The sequence below is a fragment of the Eulemur rufifrons genome, chromosome 28, assembly GCF_041146395.1.
Source record: "Eulemur rufifrons isolate Redbay chromosome 28, OSU_ERuf_1, whole genome shotgun sequence".
Classification (NCBI taxonomy): domain Eukaryota; kingdom Metazoa; phylum Chordata; class Mammalia; order Primates; family Lemuridae; genus Eulemur; species Eulemur rufifrons.
In genome coordinates this window covers 34,620,190-34,638,162 of record NC_091010.1, presented here as the reverse complement: position 1 = coordinate 34,638,162, position 17,973 = coordinate 34,620,190, and the positions used below count along the sequence as shown (strand labels likewise).

The 17,973-nt window shown below is 33.9% G+C and overlaps 1 protein-coding gene across 17 annotated transcripts in view; it reads right to left on the bottom strand.

Annotated features, from left to right (window-relative positions):
* Window positions 1–17,973, bottom strand: part of PCDH15 (protocadherin related 15) — a 635,722-nt gene that overhangs the window by 65,731 nt on the left and 552,018 nt on the right. For all 17 annotated transcript variants that reach the window (XM_069460690.1, XM_069460691.1, XM_069460687.1 and 14 more), the window contains one exon: window positions 13,558–13,685. In XM_069460690.1, the coding sequence (XP_069316791.1) occupies window positions 13,558–13,685 (128 nt within the window). The remainder of the gene's footprint in view (window positions 1–13,557; window positions 13,686–17,973) is intronic.

The window sequence follows — 17,973 nt, the reverse complement described above, 5'->3', positions numbered from 1 at the left end:
TCAAACAGCAGAAAGAGAATAAAAAATTATAATATTCAAGTAAAATTGTTTTAAGAGAAATATTTTTGTTTATTTTTTTCTTTACATTGTCATCTCATTTTTTCTTATTTGTTAAATGTTTTTGTGTTCTTACAAATCCTTGTGTCAAGGGCTGACTTTCAACAGATTACAGCGAGGGAGCTGCTCTGCTATGTGGGAAACCTCAACCTAGAAGCAAGTTATCAATGAATGATTTAGCGCCAGGTTCCCCATGAACATGAGTAACATGACAGGAAAAAAAAAAATATGTATTTTTAAATGGATACATAAACATCTATAAATTGTTGTAATACCAGCCCTGGTGAATATCAAAATTACCAAAGCTTGACAATTTCTAAATAAAATTGGTTTTTTTTATTTTTTTTTTAGTTTGTTTGATTGTTTTGTTTTGATTTGGCCAAAAATCAGCATTGGCCAACTTGTCTTTAATCTAATTGTTTTTTGGCCAATATGCTCTAATCCAAATAGTTCTTTAGCAAAATGTTCAGGGGCTAGCACTGACAACAATTGGGGTGATTAAGTGCAGGTTGAGTGCCAGTATTGAAAAGGAATAAAGAATAAAAAACTGTATTTGAGGAAGATCTAGGAAAGCATAGGAAATAATCTGAAAGTTTACCCAGTGTCCTTCACTGGTCTAAACTCTTTATGAATAGGGTATCATTTAATCTTCTTAACTCTGGTATGTAGATGGAACAAAAGTCATTCTGCAGATGCCATTCCTGAACCATGGAAAATTCAGTAAATGACCCCAAGTCACACAGCTGCTGAGCAGAACACACTGTCTTTGACTCCAAGGCCCATGCAATGTTTGCCAACAAACCAAATGTACTGAGAGGAGTATGTGGTGGGCTGAGGATTATTACCAGGTTCCTTATTTCAGAAAGAGATGACACCTGTACTGACCTGATAGATTTCATTAAAAAATTGCAATCTATTATTTCTCACATTTGTCCTTCTGTGCAGATACTACCAGAGTCCAGTAGGAATTAAGACAAGTAGCTTCATCTCTACCTCTTTTTCAGGACAAAGCAGAACATGAACACTGGCAGAAAAAGGAATTGCTTATATCCTTATTAGTGATGCTGCTCTATTAAATGACATGTTGAAAGAGAATTCAATGTTTTAATTGCATTTAAATCTAATCAGACCATTATAAATATAGGTGAGACACAAATTTTCATTGTATTCTTTTCCTTTTCTCATTAGTTAGCCTGAATTTTCATGATTATCAAAAAACATACCTTTAATATGCTCAGGAGGTGCCAGAACAGATTATGTGTCACGTTGTGATTTATTAATGCCAGAGAAAGGGTTGCTTTATTTTTTAATATTTTCTAGATAATTCATTTTTAATCATGAAAAATAAATTTTCTGCTATTCAGAACTCTCTATTAATACCTTTACTTGGAAAAAGTATTAAATCCGGCAATTTTGACCATATTTATCTAAAAGGGTGTATTTAAGGGATCTCTATAAAGATTCTCAAATTGCTGGGCTTTTCTAGTCTGGGATTATTTTTTGTATGGCTTTAGCTCCTCCCTTATAAAAAAACATATTTAATAAATTTTACTGTCTTGTAAATTTTTTTTTCTATTTTACTTAAGGGTACGTCAGCATTTCTTTCCACTTATCAGATGTACATTAATTACTATAAGGTAATTTCACTCAATTTTATGATATGCTATGATATGATGGGATAAAGACCAATAAACTCCAATATGCCCTTTATAAAAAGGAATATTATTTTAAAAATTGTTCTCTGGGTAAGTTGATAGTGATACTGTCTGAAGACTGAAAGTTTTTCCAGCTGTGCTGTTAGGGTTTGTTTCTCAGAACTTCATGCTAGTACATATAGAGATTATTATTTTTTTCTTAAATTCGCTATGGATTTCTGAAAAGAAAATATCAAGCCATGGGCTAAGTATTGGGAAAAAAAAACTCTACAAAAATACTTCATAATATGGTGTTCCGATAATATTACTCATTTAAAACATATAAATATGCCCAATAAATTTCAATCTGATCAATGCTCATTTAAGAGAATCAACTATTTCATTTAAAATATATAACAATTTGGAAAAGTTATATTTATTATTCCTCAATGGAATAATATTTTAGTAAAACCAATACACTAAGGTATATCTCAAAAATAGAATTCACCTAGTCATGACATAATGGAGGAAACTGTTCTTATGTTAACTTTCAGCTTCTTGTAATTATTCCATATTCTACTATAAAGATAAAAAAATTAGCATTCTATAGTGATGCAGAAGAGCAATTCTAGAAAGACAGACCCACTGTTTGGTTTGAAAGGCAATGAAAAATATCTGAGGATTCAATAGAATTGTGTTTTTAGTAAGTGTGCTGTGCATACTGAATTTACAACATTTTGATCTTGAGGTTACTATTACATTATAGGTAAAAAGAGCTACTCAGACATAATAACTAACAATGACTGTGAATGTTTATTGAGAGATTTCAGGAAGCCAGGCACTGTGCTAAGTGCTTTATATGCATTTTTACATTTACATTCATAAGAAATTCATTAGATAGTATTATCATCACTTTGCAGACCTGTTGCTAACTAACAGAAATTAAGAAACTTGTCTAAGGTTATATAGCACACTGTGATTAAAGAATAACAATTCAAGTTTGTCTTTCTCATCATACTTTTGGGAAAGAGTTACAGATTTAAATACCAATACTTTATTTTATGCCCTTTATTATTTGATTTCATTAACCTTATTTTTTCATAATCTTGGGATTTAGCATATTCATAACATTTGATTAAACGCTAATCCATGTTGACTTAAATGAAAAGTTCCCTTAGTAATTGCTGTTTTGACTTCATGTTATTAGAGTAGGAGCTACTATTCATATCCCTCCCACAACTGTACCTTTTTTTTTTAAATCATAACAAATTTATTAAGTATTGCTAGTATTTTCCAAGAGAAGGTAAGTTCCATGAAGTAGGAAATTTATTTATTTTTTATTTTTAATTTTTTTTAAATTTTTTTTAAATTTCAGCTTATTATGGTGGTACAAAAGTTCAGGTTATATATATTGCCCATATACCGCCCATCCCCCCGAGTCAGAGCTTCAAGCCTGTCCATTCCCCAGACAGTGCGCATTGCACTCATCATGTAGGTATACACCCATCCCCTCCCCCCACCCCCACCTCAGTCTGATACCCAATTGGTGTCATTCCCAAATGTGCATTTAGGTGATGATCAGGGAAACCAATTTGCTGGTGAGTACATGTGGTGCTTGTTTTTCCATTCTTGGGATACTTCACTTAATAGAATGGGTTCCAACTTTGGGCTTAGCCTCATCCCACACTCTTATCTTAGCTCTGACCCAAAATAGTAAACCCACAAAGAGGTCCTTCCCTCAGAAGAGTTTGTTTCAGTATCAACTGGTCTTGCACTATTTGAATGGTACTTAATCCTACAGTGAGTGTATTCTGAGCTCGCTGCCAGCGCTTTCTGGGTCTGGAAGGCACACTATTCATGTTTTCCTGCCTGTTGTCTGCTGAGTGGCTACATCCTTCCACTTGCCTCCTCTGAGATTCAAACTGTTCCCTTTCACTTATTGTTCTTGCCTAGTTTGGATTCTTTATCAATGCCCCATATCATAAAACATCAGCAAGGTCTATGCTCATGTGTCTTAAAAGGATTTATGAATCTGTTTCTGATCTGTGGATATGACTAAACAATTGTCAGGTCCAAATATACTGCTTTATAATCCTGGATTTTGAAAATAAGAACCAGAATAAACTTATATGCTTGTTCATACTGACTTTCATTCTCCCTACGTACTCCTATTTTCCAGATTCAACCTACCAGACTTGGTTACTGGTATCTCTCAGTCACAGCCACCAATAATGTAGTGATCCATCTTCCTAAACCATGCCATTTTGCTAGAAATCATAAGAATATTATGTGGCATTGTTTTGTACCAAGCATTAAAAATAGAGAATTCCTTAATATTAACTAAACAGAGGACTAATATTCAGATAGAAATGGAGTAAATTATGCTGACCAATGAGAAAAATATAAACAACTCTGCTTTTGTCACGATTCTTTTGTTATATTTCCATGAAGAATAGTTTAAAATGAACAGAAATTTGAATAATCTTCTTCCTTTTCATTTTTTTTATTTCATGCTTTTAAAATATTTTTAAATTGTATTTCATTTTTAAAATTATATCTCTAGAGCTTGACTTATCTTCTTTATTTCCTACTGTATTATGATCCTCTCATGGGATATCAACCCTCTTCCCAGCATTCCTTTAAACTCATAAAACAGGTAACAAGAGAATATACTATCCACCAAAAAAAAAGTGCTCACAAAAAAACTACAGAAATGCTGAAATGACCTGACATCTACAACTTAATTTGGTAATGTTACTGTGCTATGGACCATGGTCCGTAGAATGTTTATAGCAGCACAATTCACAATTGCAAAGATGTGGAAACAACCCAAATGCCCATCAATACATGAGTGGATTAGTAAAATGTGGTATATGTGTACCATGGAGTACTACTCAGCTATAAGAAATAATGGTGATATAGAATCTCTTTTGTTCTCCTGGAAAGAGTTGGAACCCATTCTACTAAGTGAAGTATCCCAAGAATGGAAAAATAAGCACCACATGTACTCATCAGCAAATTGGTTTCCCTGATCATCACCTAAGTGCACATTTGGGAATAACACCAATTGGGTGTCAGGCAGATGTGGGGGGTGGGGGAGGGGATGAGTGTATACCTACATAATGAGTGCAATGCGCACTGTCTGGGGAATGGACACGCTTGAAGCTCTGACTCGGGGGGAGGGGGCATGGGCAATATACATAACCTAAACTTTTGTACCCCTGTAATAAGCTGAAATAAAAAATATATATATATATAAGATATAATAATATGAAATAATTAAAAGAAAATGAGTTGGTATATGGAAGTAATATTCATCAGGTGCCTAGCGGGTGGGAGGAGGGTGGATGGGTAAACTCACAACTAATGGGTGCAGAGCACACTGTATGGGGGACGGGCATGCTTGTAGCTTTGGCTTGGGCAAGGCAAAGGCATTATATGTAATGAAAACGTTTGCACCCCCATAATATTCTGAAATTAAAAAAAGAAAGAAAATGAAATGGTAGAGAATAAAGACAGAATATATAAAGGAGGGCAGAGAGAAAGTAAGTATGCCAAAATTTGTATTGCATTCATTTAGAATTGTTTAGAGATGGAGCAAATGTTAATATTTGATTTTGAAGATTGGGAGACAAACCAAAAGGAAAACATTACTAACTATAACATAGTCTGTGATCATATAACAAAAATATTCCAGTTGCTCAGGAAGAGAACAGTTTTTTTATCATTTAGATTCACCACTGAGGCTAAATAAATGTAAAACTATGATAAATGCATAATATTCATAAACATGCCATCAAGTCTAAGTTCCTAATTTTAACAAGAACTGAAATTCCCCGAGAAGTCAAGGGTGATGTTACTCTCAGTATTGTAATCAGACCCAAAGATTTTAATGAAAGTGCATTTTACTAATTTGAAAATTAATAATTCATTCATGCAATATATGGAAAGTCTTAATTAGGGTAAAAGGCATGGCTATCTATTTAAACAAACATTAATTTGAAACATTAAGGGCAATATATAATGTCATTAATTTTCTGGGGAAGCATGACACTTGCTAGATGAAATTTGAATTCCAGTAGAGAAAACAAGCGCAAAGATAAATGGCAATAGAACAATTTTTATAAGTGCTAAACTAAAAACATAGTGATTCTGTTATAGGGGTATAGGCAAGAAGGCAATGAACCCTCACACATCTAAATACTTTTACATTGTTCAGGGTAGAAACCATACAAGGTCAGATGCCATGCCAAAACATCAAGGAAATCAATAGCAAGTAAGATCTAAAAACATCTTTCTTTTGAAACAACAAGAGGGGTTTGAATAAGTCTGGGTTTCCTCATTTGTCAAAGGGGAACCCCAATTAGAACTTAAATCATGCTGGTACTTGTTTATATCTGGATTGTACATAACTAGGGAGAAAACTGTCATAAAATAACCCACTACATTAAAGGGACACAAACCAAAAATATTGTGAAACATAAATGATGATTAGATTTTAGAATTAAGTAATCTGGACTACTTGACCTTTAAAATGTAACTCTCAAGTATAATGATTGCCTTAGAGCACCTGGCATTATAACAGTAAATGATATAAGACAAGTAAACCATCAGATTAAAGACTTCAAAAGGCACCTGGTTCTAACGCAATGTTTGCGTGAGAAGACATCTGTGGCCTAGAGTGATGGGACGTAATGTGCCACAGAGAGATAACAGCAGACCCAGAACTGAATCCAAGTGATTTGAATGCTCTTCACCTGAAAGGTAGTAGAGCATGCTGGATCAGAATGCCTGGCTGTGAATCCTGGCTCCACTACTGACTAGCTATACAACTTGGGAAGGTTACGTATTGCTCCTGTGATACAGCGTTCTCTATAAATTGAGATGCTACACCAGGGAAACACATTAAACATTCAGGAACGTACATGAGATGTTTTGCATCAGACCCAGGTGAGCAGGTGTAGGGCTGCAGACCAGGAGCCTGCATAAGCCCTAACCTCTGTTTCAAAAAAAATTGTATTACTCTCTGCATCTTTAACCTTGTATTATACATTTTTATACCTTTTGCCATTAAGGACATTTGCATCTTCTGACCGTGATTGTAGCTTTTTTCTATCAATGGTATCACTCTGTTGAAACCTTTCACCACCAAGCTGTACTTATTTAGAAAATGTAATAAATAATTAGAAATTTGAGAGTGAGAACTCCCCTTTCTTGCTGCTTTTTCAAAATATTATTTTCTTTTAGTTGGTAAATTTCTTAAATCTGGCATGTTTAATCATTCAAAGATACAATGTTCAAAAATCTTTTTGACTTTCAGTAGACATCAAATCAATGTTATAACTCAATTTTTCTGACACTGAATTTTTCATATTTGTAACTTGTAGAGAAATAGATTAATTGCTGCTGCTTTAACTATTGGGAAAAAAAATTTCATAATTCGAAGGGTTTTCTTTATGAATCTTGATGACACTTAACCTCTCCCTATATTTCCATTAAATGAGGCTATTGTTGTAGTTAAAACAACATGCAATAAACTGGAAAAATTAGCTAATATTTTGAAAGGTGTTTCTAAAATCAGATCTTACTTGTCACCTTAACAGAGAGTGTCCCAAGTCATAGAGACCATCTTAATTTGAAAAGCAATTAGTTGCCTTGTTAATTAACTCCTAATTTTTCCTGGAAACTTAATATGTTCTGTATTTTCTGCCAAGATTCTACTCCTCACTTCTCCTGGGAAGCAACATAATGTACAAATTATAAGCAAAGACCTTGAACTAAAGTAGATATAACTTTGAATTCTGATTTCACTAGTCATTTGGCTGAGTGATAGTGGGAAACTTACTCAGACTTACTGATTTTCATTTTATCCAACAATACATTAAGGAGTAATAGCATCTACCTCATAGATAGGTGTTTTGTTTTATTTTAGCTTGTTTCATTTATTGTTTGTCTTGTTTAAATAAATTCTGTATGCTAAAATAAGTAAATAGCTTTTCAAAATTCTCAGAAAAATAATAATGAAAAATAAATGGCAGGTATTGTTATTAAATAAGGAAAATTCATCCATTAACATTTCCTCAAAGCTCAAGAGGAACAAAAAGTTAATGTTCAAAGGCCTAGCTTAATCTTTCCCCCACCTCGCACAGAAAATCATGACTAATGTTCAACAAATATTCCTGTTTTTTTCAATCTTATTTTTATTTACTAAATAATTGGGTTTTAAAATTCTTTCTATATATTCTGGATGCTGCTCTTTTGATTTTTTTCTTTAACATATGTTGCATGTATTTGCTTTTGTCATATTGTTTCTCTCTTAGTCATGTATGGCATTTTTGTCACAATAGTATGTTATTCTGATATAACCAAAATTATCAGTCACTTTTCATTAGAGTAGTGATATCCACCTCTGACAGGAGTGAATTAGAATTTCCAGGGGCTTTTTCAACATACAAGGTACTGTAGATTCTGACATATGTTCCCCATAGGCCAAGAAGGGGCAATATACCCCTACAATGAGTATTAATGCCATACGGTTGCATCTGGTACTGATATCAATGAGGGTGTATTGTCGAACAAAATGCTTAAAAATACAGTTACACAATCAGGAACAATAAATCGACTAGAAGAAATTTTTACTTCTGAATCTGAATAAAAGCTTCACATTCATATCAACTGAAGAGGAATGGATACCAATTAAGAAAAAAAGCTTGGAAAAACACCGTTTTCATATTTTGTCAATAAAGATGATGCCTGACCCCTTGGGGATTTTTCTTTACTGAGGTAAAATATACATAACACAAAACTTAGCATTTTAGCCACTTGTAAGTGTACAATTTGGTGACATTAAGTATAATACATTCGTGTTGTTCTGCAAATATCACTGCCATTCATGCCCAGCACTTTTTCATCTTCCCAAACTGTAAATCCCCAGCCCTTAAACAGTACCTTCCCATTTTCCTTCTCCCACCCACCCCCAACCTCTGGCAAGCATAATTCTACTCTCTGTCTCTATGAATCTGACTACTCTAGGAACCTCATATAAGTGGAGCCATACAATATTTGTCCTTCTGTGGCTGGCTTATTTCACTTACAATGTCTTTGATGTTCACCCATGATGTAACATGTGTCAGAATTTCCTACCTTTTAGGACTGAATAATATTCCATGATATGTGTGTACCACATTTTGTTTATCCATTCATCCACAGATGAACATATGGTCTGTTTCCACTTTTTAGCTATTGTGAATTATGCTGCTATGAACATAGGTGTACAAATACCTGTTTGAGTTTTTGCTTTCAATTATTTGGGGTATTTACTAAAGGTAATAATTTTAACTGATGTTAATGCCTTGAATTGAATACTGAAGAGAAAAATTACCATTGGATTTTCTTTTTGCACTCCCTGCAATTAAAATGGCTGATTACTTGATACCAAAGGAAATCAACTTGGTAGAACTAGTTGTGACATAGATACCTGTATTAAGCCATGATAAATGTAGATCTTCCCAGATTAATCCTTTTGTTTAGTGTCCTTTTGATACAATCCAAAAATTACTTGAACATAACATGAGCATTCAAGTTATTGAGCCAGAAACCAAGTCTCTACATGTCTATATAAAACGTCTTGGTCCTAAAAACTTCTCAGGAGACCTCCCTTATTAATAATTGCTCAAAATGAGTCACATATCCATGTCCAGGCCATTCATTTGCAAGGATAACCGGACAAAAATGCCTGGCTCAGATTAGTCATTTTCACTACTTGGGAGTAGGGCTTACCTCCCCTGAAGTGCATGATCCCAAGGATAATAGATACCTGAATAAAATGGGACTTCTGTTAAGTGTGAAGAAGGGGGAAAGTCAACTAGTGATGTCTGCTACACTTAGACAATGTGAGTACATAAAAACCAAAGATACTTCACTTAAATTATCCCAATGTTTCAAATAAAATAAGTTAAAACTTCTTTCACCTAAATTCCAGATAATTATATTATTTTCTCACCAATATAGAAAAAACCTACATTAGATATTTTGTACATACAGATATAATTATAACTTATATGTTTATTTTCTTTTTGGAGGAGTCTACTTTACTAGAATGTTAACTCCCTAAGGGCAGAGAGACAGTCTATTTTTTTGTCTCTATAGTTTAAGCACACAGTAGGAACACCTTGTATGTTTTTTTAAAAAGTGAACTTGCAACAAGTCCTTAGCATATTAGATATGCCACTTCAGAGCAGATATGCAGTTGTCTTTATTTTATTTTAATTTATATTGGACAACTCATTTCAACAATGCTTTTATTATTTATTTACCTACAGCATATTTTTAAATAATTCCCTAAATCCACTATCCATATTTTAAGCTAGTATAGCTTTCTTCATTTATATTTCAAAGTCTCATCTTACTTCACTCCTATTTTATGCAATATTTCCTCTTCCCCTTCTTCCAGTACATTTTTTTAATTTAACTTTTATCTTTCGGCATTTCCTGGTGGACTAAAATAAATTAACTGGCATGCGTGGTAGATGAAATCTACCATTATGTTAATATTCTACAGCAATTGGTATAAAAGCATCTTTCATAATCATGGGCTACTTCCCCATTTTAAAAATCATCTCTCCTTCAAGCACCACAGCTTGGCTGGCCCTGATTTAGTGCTGTTTCCAATAATATTTTTGTTGCTCTAAGTATAAATTGAGAAGAACAGCTTAACTCACTTTCACTGTGATAAAATTCTGGAAAGGGGAAGAGTCCCGGCTTTGAGGCTAAAGGCAGCAATTGAAAATGTTAACCACTAAGGATGTACTACTCCTATCATATCCTAAGTCCCTTGCCTCCTACAAATATGCTCTGCCCTTCCTTTCTTCTGGGTTTTTGCCTCACTTTGTCTCCTCTACTTAGATTGTTTTCCTCACATGATCTTCAATTTGAAGAAAATCTAACCACCCTTCAGTGACAGTCTTAAATTTTTCATCCTTCAGAAAACCTTTTATGCTTTCACCAATGGAAATGTTTCCTTCCTTTGAATCCACAGGGCAATGTGTGCTCTCCTAATTGAATTGATGATTACAACATATACTTTCATCTCTCTCTCTCCTCTCTCTCTTTCTCTTGTCTGAAGTGCCTAGGACATTATATTGCAAGAAGTTGGTTTCCTAGAAAGAAATCCTTTCCCTAGACCGAACAACACACTGATAGATTGAGGGGGGAAGCTTCCACAGAGTCCACCATAGTCCTGGATAAACAATCAATCCCATCCCTATTTACCACATCACAACAAGTGCATGTATTCTCTCCAGGGCATATCTCATTACACACCACACAACCTAGGGGTAGAGGGTAGCATCCTTGTGTGTCTCAGTTGCTGCTTGTGGAAATTTATTCTGTCTCCTTTATCACCCAGTCCCAATTCCTCTGAAGTAAATGCCGCTAAATTTCCTTATTATAGTCATCTACATAACTTTTGAGTAGCCCCCTTTATTAATGGAATACTTTAACATTTGGCTTATTTTTTTTCTCCATCACAAATACACATATTCGCATAAGTGGTGATACAAAAATCCACAGGGACGTTCTAATCACAGCAGCATTTGATAGATCACTCTCTTTTATCAATCTTGTCTTTACATGGCACACAGGCCTTGCATTTTTCTAGATTCCTGCTACCTCATGGCAGTAACTTCTCAGTATCCTTTGATGATTCCCCTTTTCTTCCTGATCTCTTAGTGTTGAAGTTACCAGGAATTAGTCTTTGGACTCTTCTGTCCACTCCATTTTCTAGGTGATTTTCATCTTGGTCCATGATTTCTCTCTCAAGTCTAGACCAGCATCTGCCACTGCCCTACCAAGAACTATATGTGTATGTGTTGAAAAAGCCTCCCAAACACAAAATCTCCACAAATAAACTCTTGGTTGCTGCCATCACAGTGTCTCGGGGAGGTATGGGAATTTGTTCAAAATAAAAACCTCCATGATATTTTTGATTTTTCCTAATGCCCCATGTAGAATTCTTCAGCAAATCCTTTTCGTTCTACCTTTTGTCTCTCTTCCCACCATCTCCACAGCCCAACCCCATGGTTCAAACCACCATCAAATCTTGCCTGGACTAGTAATGCATTAGACTCTGCCTTTACTCTTATCCAAAAACAGTGTGTTACCAATTCCCAACTTCCACCCCACACAGCATCTAGAATAATCTTTTTAAATTGCATTATGTCATACCTCTGGTCAAAATCATTCAACACACCGAGAACAAATCCCATATTCTAGCTCCAGGTTACATTTCCAATCTCATCCCCAACCAGCCTTTTTTAGTCACATTGGGCTTCAGGGTCCCTCTAGCTTTTAGGGGCTTTATAAAAAATGCCCAGAATGCTTCTCTCCTAAGAATCCACAAGCCTTGTTCTTTCCTTTATGCAGATTACTGTTTAGATTTTACCCATCAGAGAGATCTTTTATTCTAAAGTAGTACCACTCTTTTTCTCTCCTTACCAAGCTTTTCGTTTTCCTTAGTATCTATCACATGTTACATAACTTACTGATCTAGTTGTTTCTTCCACTAGTTTGTATATGTTACTAGGATGAGACCTTGTGTTTTTGTTTGTTTGTTTATTTGTTTCAATTGCTCTACATCTAACTTCTAGAACAGTGCCTAGCACATTATAAACACTCAAAAATATTTGACTAAATGATCATACTGAATCAATCAATAGTAAATGGTACTATAATATAAAATAATATAAATATCAGCTACAAAGGATTGGTACTTATAAATCATAATATAAATTGGATATAGTGTAAGTGACAAATCTGTGAACTACTTTTAATTATAACTGGCGGTTCAGGGATCAGGAGTCAGTACTTGGCATTGTAGAAGAGCTATTTTGCAAGCAAACACACAGGCTTTATTTGCTTACGTTGAAATTTCTTTTTCTTAAAGAGAGTGTTTGATAAGTGATCAAACTACATGTAAGAAGAGCTCTACTCATGGTACTCCTGGTATTACGGAAAGAAAAGCAATTACCCATTTGCAAAACTAGAGTCAATCAAAAGTTAGATTTGCCAGGGATGTTTAGGTTTGTACATTTATAGCTATTTAAAAAATTGATTATTAAAATAATGTCCAAAGAGTAACTCTGCAATGGAGAATCCAGAGTGTTTAGACTCTAAACTTTTCCCTAAGAAAACTGCAGTATTTTAAAATTTATTTCTTAGTAACAAAACTACTGCAACTATTTATAGTGTCAGCCATCTTAAAATCTTTAAACATATTTGGTAATAACTGAAGAAAAATTGAAAATTATCAACTCAAGTCTTAGATATTGCATTTTAAAAAATTCTAAGTAGGTAAGCCAAAGTTTTCTGACATATCAATTTTTTTCTTAACTTTTGGTATAGTACTAAAATTAGTAGTGTTGTTTTTTACACACATTTAACCAGCATTTAAAATTCAAAAACTTACTGCAGAAAAAACTCATTGCATAATTAATTACATTATTGCTTCTATTAGAAGTGGTAATTTCGTATTTGTCATTAGAAATTCCATTGTGAGAATATTTTGAGTTATTCTGAATTAAACCTACTGGAGGCATAAAAGCCTACTAGGAAAATATATATAAAACATCGTATTTAATTCCCATTTTTATAGTAAAAATAAAACAAAAAGTTGCTTACTATTCACCTTATATAATTCATCTGTATTTAGTTTGGATAATTAAACTCATATATCTCCAAGTTTCAGGCTTTTGTTTACACAACATGAATAAGTATGCAGTTAATGCAAACTAGAGGGTTATAGTTTATCTGTAAAACCTGAGCTCTTTGTTTTTACTTTAGTTCTGTATCATAAAACATTTTATCATACCTTAACTCTGAGCACAGAAGCAAACATTCTTGCGTCTTCAGATACACCTCCAATGTAGAATTTTTTCTGAAACACTGGGGGATGATCATTTTCATCCTGAATTTCAATGTACACTTTAGCTGTATTGCCTAGATGACAAGAAATAATACAATTTTTTGTTGGTAGTTACTCATAGGGGAAAAATGCACTGAAATAAATGCTTATCCTACTTTTTTTTTTGAAGAAATAGAAATAACTTAAATCAGAAAGTCATTCCTCAATGGTATACCTAGTACCCCAAAATTCAGAGGACACCGATAATGATATTTCTGGTATAAAAATATTAAGTATCTGCTATTTCTTTTAATTACAATTTCCTGGTAATTAATTTTACTTGATTTAATTTGGCACTAAAATATGGTATTCTCCTAATTTTAATGAAACAACTCAACCCTTCATGTTCACAAACACTTCACACACATTACCAGTTATACCAAAGTAACACAAATATATAAACTCCTTATGAAATAATAGAAACTTCCATAAACTAAAAATATATATTTATTCTTAAATATAACAACAGAGATGATATTTATTAAGCTTAAAAATGCTCTATAATATTTTTCTTTTAAGACTAAAAGTGACAATGGCTGAGGGAGATGTTTATTTCCACAAATGGAAAACAAGTTTTATCAGGCTCTGGAGACCGTCGATGTTAGAGGCCAACATTCACGGAAAAAAAAGTAGCTAGTAGCTGGAGATATGATTATCAAATGGCTCATAAATGCTTCATTTTGCCATGTAAATCACAGTAGATATACCATAAAGAATAAATCAAATGTTAAAACCTCCCTCAAATTATTATGCCTTTAGTGAGAAATGTGGTACTTGTCACTAGTCCAATAATGACCTTTTACAAAGAACTTAATGTATAAAACTAACTTACAAACCAAATAAAATAGGAAATATGAGTTTATTCATTTTGCAAAAAAATAGATTCAAGTAAGCATTCTAATGTATTACCTAATAAGTAAACTTTTCTGATCTATTTCGATTATGAGCAAACATATGGCAATTGATATACAAACTATCAGGGACATGCTTATTTTGGTGCTTTACCTGTGTTTAATGCTCCCCTCAAACTTTATCTAATTAGCACCCAACCTACTGAGACAGGGTGTACTTTATGGGTATAGAATATGTCTGTGTTGATTGAATAACTGAATGAATTACTTGGCCTAATATTAGTAAGAACTTAAAAAAAAGAGGCTTTTTGCTTGTGTTGGGAAATGTCAGAGAGAAAAGAGAATTAATCCCAAAGTTTTGCCCCTATCCTGCTGCTACTTATTTAGTTTTCCTATTATTTGCCTCTTTTCCTACAATCGCTGAACTGGAAGAACTAGAATTAAGAGGAAAACTGTGCTAGGTCGACAGAGACGAGTACCATAGAGAAGTACAAATAATGGCAGATTATGCTTCTCTATCCTACAGTGCCAGGGCTCTGACTTGTACCCAAGCTGCCACTAATTAAAGTTCATCCAAAATGAAGCCCATTTTTATCTTACTGAGACTATTTTTATACCTGGAATCAAAGGAGCTAACAGCTCTAAATTTAAGATTCATAAAAAGAGGAATTTTAAATACATCACCTTTCCAATAACTTATTTCCTCTGTCTTTCATTCAGAAATATATAAAATTCAAATATGCTGTCCTTTCTCAGAAGTCTAAGAATGACAGAGGTCTCAGAAAATATATATAATTACATAATTCTTTTTCATTAAATGACGTAAGGCATTTAAAATGGAATAAAATTTGCAAAGAACCACAACTTGGCCATTATCTTCTTCCCTTACCTCCCAATTCTAACTTCATATCTGGTTGGTTACCAAATTCTGTATGTCTTCCTCAGAAACAATTAAATAAATGCATAGTAAATGTTTCTTGAGTCATTTTTCTCTCAACCCCATAGTTGCTCATAAACTCAAGTCTCTTGGTGTCTTGCCTGTGTGATTAACATCATCTGTTCTCTTGTCATGTCTTTCCAATGTGTCCTGATTTCTCATATCACAGTGATAGTACAAAATACAGCTATAATGCTTTAAATCAGTATTAAACCATCTATTGTTCATATGTACATTCTATCATTTATTCAAACATTCAATATAGCTTTAGAGAAATTTCCATGTGTTAGCTACTCTAATTACTACTATGTAGGATGAGGCATAAAATATATAAGTTTAAAAACAAAGAATTTATATCAAATAAAATTCTTTGTTGGAAGAACATTTCCCAACACAAGCAAGAATTCTAGCATGGAATACAAGGCTCTTAATAATCTAGCATGGTTATTTGGTTTTATTTTACTCCCCTGTGAACTTTAATACCTTTGACAAATAATATCAGCAATTTTGTGGATATGACTGTGTACATACACACCACTGCTCTCCTCCCTTACACACGTGAGAGCACAAAACCATAAACACTACACCTGTCACATCTGAAGCCATTTCTTCTGACACCATGGACTTTCACAGGGTCATTGTGTGCTCTGTTCTTTGCACAGTATTGGCATTACTCTTCTTATCAGGCCTGCAAACTCCTGAAGAACACGTGTATTACAGAACACATGGACTCTATTACAGGCGGAACTCATGATCAGGAGTTATCAGATTATTCTTCTCTTTCAAATGATACATTAATCTATTTTTTTTTGAAATTGAAAATTTTTGATGGTTGTACTAGATTATTCACCAATATAGTTTGGATATTTATAACCTTCACATCTCATGTTGAAATTTGATCCCCAGTGTCAGTGGGGCCTATTTGGGTTGTGGGGACAGATGGATCCTTCATGAATGGCTTGGTGCCATTCTCAGGGGAATGAGTGAGTCCTTTCTCTTAGTCCCCAGAGAACTGCTTGTTGAAAAGAGCCTGGCACCACCTCTCTCTAACATGTTCTTCCACCAAAATTGGGATCTTATTATTTCAACACAGAAATTTGGAAGCAACTCTGATTTAAATTCCTTTAAGGTAGTCTGCTTTTTATCTCCTTGATTATTTGCAAAATCTTTTTTTGGCTCATATTGTATCTTTTATTGAAGGTAGATAGCAAATACAAGACAAAAGGGAAAGAAGGAAAAAAAGCAGTATTGATAAAGTGAATAGGAAAATATTGTGAGCAGGGCAATAGGAGTGCCTAATGTCCTGCTACCACCTTCCAGTCTCCTTTCTGGTTCATCCAAACAATGCAAGTATTGGAAGGAGAACCACAGGGAGTTAAGGAAATTACAAACTGAGTGAAAATGTTTTGATTAACAGACATTACAATTTTGGTATGCTCTTTGGAACCAAGGGCCTCATTTTTTCCCCTTTATTGATAATCATTTTCTCAATTTTTATATGAGACAACGTTTTCTTTGGTCAGCACCTTTAACTTCAGTAAGCCAAAAGTTCCAAAAGTGACTCCTGATGTGAGGAAATGTGAGATACCTTCTTAAGATTTCTTTGTTTAAAGAAGAAAATAGAACTAAAAAGACATAAGACTCAGTATAGACACGTCCTACAATACACTTCTGTTGTATTGTAGACATCTTAAACATGGTAGAAGGAGTTGAGAGAAGTAAATGTTCAAAATACCATCAACATTAATGTGACTCTGTTTTCCAAGACAAAATTTAGTTTGATTTTTTACCTTAACTTTTAATAATCAATACTATGATCAGTTTTCTCTTTTTAGAGAACCCCAATTATATATAAGGTGAATCTATTTCTTTTATCCACATGACAAACCTAGTGCTTACATTGCACTGGATTCTAAAAAAAAAAAAAAGCCCTGCTGAATAACAAGCCAAGAAGTTAAAATGATATTTGCAACTATAATCAATCTGACTGACCTAGACCCATTTTTGGAAGTCACAATTGCAGCGGGTGTGGGGAAGATGATGCTATCAGAATTCAGTAGGTAGAGGCCAGAGATGCTGAGAAACATTCTGTGATGAAAAAAATAAAACAGTCCCCCCCTCCAAAAAAAATTTGTTTTTCAGCCCAAACTGTCAATAATAAGATTGAGAAACTTTAAGTTAAAAGAGAAGGAGGAATTAGAGGAGTTAAGAAAATATGGAAAGTTTGTGTAAATATATAGTAACGCCCTCTCCTGAATCCATCTGCGTGCACATGCTTTTAGTGTGGAACTTAACCAAAAAGTCCTGCAATTATTTGATCACATATTGGTCACACTCATTTTGACTGTGTTCTTGAAAGTCAGGGGCTCAATCCTGTGCACCTCCATTCCTGTCACTGCCTGCTGGCCTCTGTTCCTGACATTCTCTCCATCTGGAATACTCTTACATTCAACCATATCTCTAGTTATTGCTGGCATATATACATCAAAGAAACATTTGTTGCCATACTTGGGAATGTAAGAGCTCAATCTCATT